The following is a 7,740-nucleotide window of genomic DNA, read 5'->3' on the forward strand; positions in this document are numbered from 1 at the left end:
GTAACAGAAGAAGAGAGCTTTACAGTTAATGCAGGGCATATGAAAACTTTTCCAACAATTCAGACAAACTCTCCCCGTTGCTAGTGCACAGCAAGCAAAAATGTATTTGACAAAATTGTTCTAATTCAAAATGCCCCAAGTTAGGCATCTGAGTCCATAGCTGGGCACACACTGGTGATTTCTGCTTTCAAATTGATGACTACCTGCAGCTACCACTGCTGCCATGCCTAGGAGAGTCCAGGGTTGTCTTTGCTGTCAATGGCTGACAGCTCCTACTGAGGAACTTAACTATTGAGATCAGAATGCACAACTTGGGCATTTCAGGTTTTACCACTTCAGATGTACCTTAGCAGGAGGCTGAGGGGAGACCTCATCGCTCTCTACAACTACCTGAAAGGAGGTTGTAGCGAGGTGGGTGTTGGTCTCTTCTCCCAAGTAACTAGCGATAGGACGAGAGGAAATGGCCTCAAGTTGCACCAGGGGAGGTTTAGACTGGACATGAGGAAAAATTTATTTCCTGAAAGAGTGGTTAAAGATTGGAACAGGCTGCCCAGGGAAGTGGTTGAGTCACCATCCCTGAAGGTATTTAAAAGACGGGTAGATGAGGCACTTAGGGACATGGTTTAGTGGGCATGGTGGTGTTGGGTTAACGGTTGGACTCGATGATCTTAGAGGTCTCTTCCAACCTTAATGATTCTATGATTCTATGATTCTAAAATAAAGATTGGAACAGGCTGCCCAGGGAAGTGGTTGAGTCACCATCCCTGAAGGTATTTAAAAGACGGGTAGATGAGGCACTTAGGGACATGGTTTAGTGGGCATGGTGGTGTTGGGTTAACGGTTGGACTCGATGATCTTAGAGGTCTCTTCCAACCTTAATGATTCTATGATTCTATGATTCTATGATTAGCAGATCTGATTTAACAGATAGACACACAGCCTTTTGATGGAAGCTCTAGCTTATACCTGGACATGGGCTGATCTGTGCCTGAGACTTTGCATTGCACAAGTTGTGGAATATACGCATCCCGACACAGGAATTAGACTGCTTGTGTTACCACCCAGCAAACACAGACAGAGGAATGATGCTTGTGTTGCAGAGTGTGTTGCTCTACATCTTCAGGATTCTTTCTGCAGTTCCTATGAAGCTGCTAGTGCATCATCATCAATGTGACAGCCCGCGGCTTGGGCTGTCAGTGATGGTGGAATTAGTGATGTGCTCTAACATTGTTCTCCTCTCTTTGTTTTCTTCCTCCAGAAATTTCGAATCTGTAGGAGGGAGAAACATAGGGCACTGGTATAAGGTTTTCTCTGTGATTGATCTCCTAGAGATTGTTTTAGTCTTCACAGCTACTAAAAACTTTTTCTACATCTGTGTTGACAAAGTAGCCACACCATTCTGAATGCTGAGTTTGTCTTATAGAAGCTGTATTATTTCCTGTTAAAAATCACTAATATACCTTCCTGACAGACAACTGAGGTGTGATAAGCAAAATGTATCATAAAGGCAGTAGAAAAGGATGGAAAAGCAAATGTCTGATGATTTTAACTGTGAGAAGAAAAAAAACAAATAAGATTTGCTCACCTATCTCAGGACAAAATGGCTTGCAGATAGTAATGGAACAAACACTACTACCAAAAGGCATGGTCCTGCCTGCCTGAAGATACAAAGCACAGATAGACATAGTGCTACAGCATGTATGGTTTCTGTAAATGTGTTTTGAATGTCATTAGTATCTTCTTTCCCATGCCATTTTAAGCACTGCAGTTGAATATACTTTGGGGAACAACAGTCTGCTGCTGTTTCTGAGAATCCCAGATAAGCACCAGTGAATCCCTTACCAGAGTATTACATGAGATTCAAACACTGGGGTGTTTTCCCAGAATTTTAATCAGTGCTTGTTTGTTTTCTGCATACTTAAAGACGCTCACAAAGCTGTAGATAGTCCGGCTGCTTTCAGAGCGCTCTGTTAGAAAATCCCAGCTCTTAACCTTATTTGCCAGCTGTGTTGCAGCAAACAACCAACCTTTCCTAAAATTATGAAGCAAATGAACAGTGAACAGAATAAGAGATGATCCCAAGGGTCAAAAAGAAGTGTGAAAGTAAAATGTATTGACAAAATGAGCTGGAATGAGAATGCTGCAGTCCAGCTTCCAACTTTCCTGTAGTGCTGGCCTGGAGGAATTTCAGAGAAAAGGCAGAGTGAAAGACATTGGGGTTGGGTTTTTTGGTTTGTTTGGGGGTTTTTTAAGTCTGTTTTAACAGACTGTACTGCATTTCTTGCCTTTATCAGAGGCTTACAGCAGACGGTGAGATTACTTAAATATTCCACTCAGAAGTTCACTGTGTCAAAAGCGTTGTTCTGCTGTAAAAGTAACAATAAAAAAGGGACATCATGTGTGAGATGAAAGTAGGAGGGAATTCCTTTGTTTGTATTTTTGATACTGTGTGTATATAATAGTAAAATGGAAAATCCTTAGTCCCAGTGCAGAATCCGTATGTCCTGCAACCACTAGATTAAAAAAAAAAAAGCTATATATAAAATTATACATGATCTGAGAACTGACAGTGTGCCCTACTTGTGTGTATTGCAATGTCCTTTGAGTCATTAGGTTCTTGGCCAGCCATGAAGAACAGTAGCTGTACGTGTTTCACACATTTTTATAGCATTGCCCAGTAGTTGAATTTGGAAGGGGCCTTTGGAGGTCATGTGGTTGACCTCCCTCCTCAAAGTAGGGCCAGCGTCGCAGTTAGATCCACTTTTGAAATTGCAGGTTGCTCAGGGCAACTCATCTGAGTGAGTGCTGAGTGTTTCCCTGTCTGGAGATTCAGCAGCCTGCTCCAGTGCATGATCATCCTCACAGTTAAAACTTCTGTTCTTTGTATTGAATAGGAATTTCCCTTGGTCCAGCCTATATGTTCATTGCCTCTTGTGCTTTTTTGAGCATTTTTGGGATGAGTCAGGCTCTGTCTTCTCTCTAACTACTACTTAGGTGGCTGAAGACAGCAGTTAGATCCCTCCTTAGCCTTCTCCCAGCTAAATGAACTGAATTCCCTCAGGTTCTTCTCATATGTCGTATGCTTTAGAACCCTAATTGTTTTGGTGGACCTTTGCTGAACTCACTCCAGTTTGTCACTGTTTTTCTTGTACTAGGGAGCCCAGAAGTAGACACACTACTCCATTTTCTTCAGTGACCTGAGTTGAAAAACTTCTATTTGACTCCAAGACAGCTGGAAAACTCCCCTGTATTTCCAACATACAAAGGGTGCATACTATTGATACATTATCTGCCAATAAGATGTATAAACAAAAAGAGCAGTCGATGGTATGAGCTAAAAATGTTCTACCTACTTCTTTGAAGATATAGTCAGGAAACTGCATGAACATATGTGTTTGAGGAAAAGTCATGTTGGTGGCAGGGCCACACTGCCTGAGCAAAACTGTATCCATTCCAAGTTTTCAAGTTGCAAGTTGTTCTCAGAAACGCATCTATTATAAGAAATTTGCATTGAGAAAAGTCTAAATTATTCTCTTTTCACAGGTCTTCAAATCCTTGTAGGGGGATATAGTCATGCCCATGTGCTCACCTTTCTCAGTCATGCCTTCTTGAATCTTTTGCTAGTAAGATGTTCTACCTATTCTTTGCCACTCTTGCATCTTTACTACGGCATTTCCACAATGAAGGCTGTCAGGCAGCTTCTGTAGCTCTCTGTACTTATTTAAGAGCGTCTTTTCCAGCCAATCTGATGGAGACCTAAAACCGAAGTTGTTGACCTAGTTAATGCAATGTCCACAGTGAAAGGTTTGAGCAAAGAAAGAGCTAATGATCTCTTGAGATATGGTCCACCTGTGAACTTCTGTGTATTCCCTTTTTATCTCTGTGTCTTAAAAAAAATGAAGCAAAATGCAAAACTGGAGGGAGTTTCAAGAAAGTTGCTCATTTTTGTTCTATTAAAAGGTTGAAAGGGAGACTGAGTAAAAAATATAGTACTTCTAGAGGAATTATGGCTAAATTAGGAAAATCTGTAAATGCAGTACCTGTCCAAAAAGTATGTTTTAGCTGATGGGAATGGTAGCTCAAAAGCTGATCATACCTGCCATGCTCAAGCCTAACAACTGTCCTTGTACAGTATATTCTATGCGGTTATTGCAATACAGCGGTAAGTCTTCTGCCAGAAAGCCCTCAAAAGAAAGGGTTCATATTGGGAATCTCTTCATGGAGACTTTTGTTAAACTATCACTTATACAAGTGATTACACACTAGATACACTAGTGTCCCTTTAGATTCCAGCTGATGACTGTGCAATACAGTGCTGGCGATGCCAGCTGGCTTCAGTCAGCCTTTCAGTGCACAATAAAGCACATGTGCATACCTAGGCACCTTTCCACATTTGAAACAGGTCACATTTGTAACATAACCATCTGCTAATAAAAAATGTGCAACTGTTTATACACAAGTCATTTTTGTCTTTCATAGCCACAGTGTGACTAAACAGAGTATTGGTAGATCAATAGGATATACCCTTGATTCTCCAGAAAATGCAAGTGCATAGCTGTATGCATTAGACAGCACAACAAACCAATACCTGAGATGCCATTTAGAATATCGGCAGTGTCATTTGCCCTGTCCCTCTAAATCTAGGTATCCGTGAAAACATGCATTAAACAAATGCTTCCAGTTTACTACCTTCTTCATTCCTTGATCATTGAAATAATGATGTAAACTGCTCTAGTAAATCATAGTATTGTGAAGACTGGACAGCAAATCCTCAGTACCGTTTGTGGGGTTTAGAGCATTTGAATAAAGTTTTTGGAGTGTGATTTGCTCTGTCTTTTGTACCTAGGAACACTAGAGACCAAATCCTCTGTGCTTCTTTATTTTGCTGTTCCAGAAAAAAAATAATTTTACAAGCTTAAATTCCCATACTGTGAGGGCATGGGGTCTTTCCACATTTCCTATGAACGCTGCTTTACACATTCCACATGCCAGAAGCATGAATAAGATTGGTATAAATACTGAGAGTAGAATAAAGGATCACTCTTATTCTGATCTGTGAAAGCATCTGAACATGTGCTAGGGGTTTACTAAAGTCAGCAAGAGTTAAATACATGCTTAAGACTTAACCAAGAAAATATTTGTCCTTGCTGAACTGGGAGCTCTGTGGTAAAAGGAATAGATTATACCCAACCCTTTGAGAATATTTCTCTGTGGTGTAACACTTCTTGCTTTGAAGAAAAAAGATGTAAGATACAACCTCAGTGCCTCATAGACTCCTTTTAGGGCATGTATATAAGAGTATCTTTAAAGCAAAAGCTACCCTTTTCTGATTTTAATGGGCTTACAGTGGCTGAAGTAACAAAATAAGGAAGTAAGAAAGACTGAAATCATATTTTTTAACATCAATTAATAAAAATGCTAATTTTCTCCTTGTTTTTCCCTGTATTTTTCCAGAATTTATTTTAAGGTTAAAGAAATACAAATATTGCCTCTTTTACGAGTTTGTCATTAATACACTTTTTTTATAGTCTACATTCCTATGTAGAAAACAGTTCCCGAAATGTTAAGTATGTGTTTAAATACTGTCTGTTCAACAGATTCTTTATCTCTCAGGTTAAAAAAAGATGAAATAATCTTCATCTGCAAATATATGATCTTTATCAAAATGCATTGCTTCTTAATTAGAATGTTGTTTTGTTCTGACCACCAGATGGTGTAAATGTCTGCAGGTATGTATGTCTGCATAGGAATGTAATGGCACAGTTATAAATATTATTTTTCTGACCAACAGATATTTCCTGGACTGATTCTCTCAGACATTAAGCCTGCCAAAAGAATGAAGTTCAAGACAGTCTGCTACCTGCTTGTTCAGCTCATGCACTGTCGTAAGATGTTCAAAGCAGAGATCCCTTTCTCAAATGTCATGACGTGTGAGGATGACGATAAGGTAATCCATGTGGGCTCTTTGGGCATTGGTTCCAGGGCCGCATCAAGCAGACCTGCTCTGAGAAAATATGGGGTGACCTGATCAACTGATAGAGGAGTTTCTGGTGTTCCTGCTGGAGCTAGAGCTATCTAATGCCCACAGCCTTCTCACAGTAAAGACAAAACTTAATTATAACAGGCCTTAAATTTGGAGCTCCTCTTGAACAAGCCAGCACAGGTGGCCTACATGGCTTCTATTAAGGGTTTCCTTCACAGGAATTAGTTTCTGAGGCTTCTTCTGCAATTACCAAGGGCTGTTCTTTTGCATCATGAGTCCATCACAGTCTGAAGCTGATGGCAGCAAATGCAAAATAACAGAATAATTTTGTATCTCTAGATGGTTCTCTAAAAAATGAAAGGCGACTGATTAGCCAAAAAACCTCTTAGTCCCTAATACAAATCCTAAATACAAAAGTCCCTAATACAAATATGAATACCGCTTTCTTGAATGGCTTGTAATGACATAACTCAAAATTGCTTTATATACTAGTAGCCTGGTTTACTTCCTTTTCTGTGTGTGGATCTACCCAGAAATTCATGGAGAAAAAACCTTTGAAGAGTTGCTCATTCAGTTTTCTTTGCCAGCAGGTGGCAATATTACATAGGTCACTCCACCAGTGCTCCAGGGCACTGGTGTGCATTGGAATCAGTAATTCATCTTGAATGATTGCTCCACTTTTTTTTTTTGTCCTTAAATAATGTACATTTATTGATGATTCAGTCTAAATCTTTCTTACTTACATTCTAACTTTTATATTTTGGATTTTACGTGTGCTTGTGTTTCTTCTGCGGAAAAAAGGGAGAAAAGTCTGTTAGTTCCTTTAAAACAGTTTCAGTGAAAACTTTCAGAAACTCCAGACTTTATTTTGAAATTGGCCATGTACAAGGCCTTCCAATTGTGAATTAGTACTGTTCTTTGAGTATTTAAAAAAAATAACCCACACATTCTTTGAAGCATATGCAATACTTTACGATGTGTCTTGTGTATATATATGTATAAATATGGTAGTATATGCAGAAAATCCCAATATGGGTTTGCTAGGGATCTGATGAAAATTTTCTCGTGTCAGAACATTTGCAGTGAAGTTCTACAATGGTATCTTTAACTGAACCAGTTGTTCTGAGCTTTTGTACCTAATACGTAACATTTATTGTGGAGCATGATATATGATTTTAATATAAATACACTGTGTTTCAATGCAGGGTTTCTTCAGAGATATCGGTCCTCAAATCATGTAAAATAAGCTATGGCTATAAAGGCTTTGAAGCTAGCACATTACTGTAGCATGAATTCATTTATTTAATTTCTGAGAAATATAAATACTGGATCTTGATCACATATAAGACATAATGTAAGTCTACTGTATGAAATAATAATAGAGATAAAAATAAGAGACCTAATGAAAATAATTATATGTGAGCAACAGCTATTTGGATTAAGCACAGTAACTTTAACCCTATTTCAAAATAGCAGAATAGATAATATAATTTATTCCATATATCAGAATAACTCCCATTGTCTACCCTCATTCCAGATTTTAAAGCAAAGAAGCATTTTCTTTTTTTTTTTTTAAGGCTGTTTTGTTCCCCCTATTACTATGCTATAGGCTTAAATTTGGATTATAAAAAATACCCAGAGATGTACTTTCTGCTGCACCTTAAGCAATACATATGCTAACTAATTGTTGTTTATCTTTATGAAGAGCAAAATTGCATATTCCTGACAATATTCCTGAAAGCACTCAGTTTCCCTAC

General features: G+C 38.7%; 1 protein-coding gene across 1 annotated transcript in view; it reads left to right on the forward strand.

Annotated features, from left to right (window-relative positions):
• The window catches only part of ADCY1 (adenylate cyclase 1 (brain)), a 116,192-nt gene that overhangs the window by 71,248 nt on the left and 37,204 nt on the right, over nt 1-7,740 (forward strand). The window contains exon 8 of the mRNA XM_009323210.1: nt 5,792-5,947. Within this exon, the coding sequence (XP_009321485.1) occupies nt 5,792-5,947 (156 nt within the window). The remainder of the gene's footprint in view (nt 1-5,791; nt 5,948-7,740) is intronic.

Source organism: Pygoscelis adeliae, unplaced genomic scaffold (assembly GCF_000699105.1).
Source record: "Pygoscelis adeliae isolate BGI_AS28 unplaced genomic scaffold, ASM69910v1 Scaffold360, whole genome shotgun sequence".
In the NCBI taxonomy this organism is placed as follows: Eukaryota; Metazoa; Chordata; class Aves; order Sphenisciformes; family Spheniscidae; genus Pygoscelis; species Pygoscelis adeliae.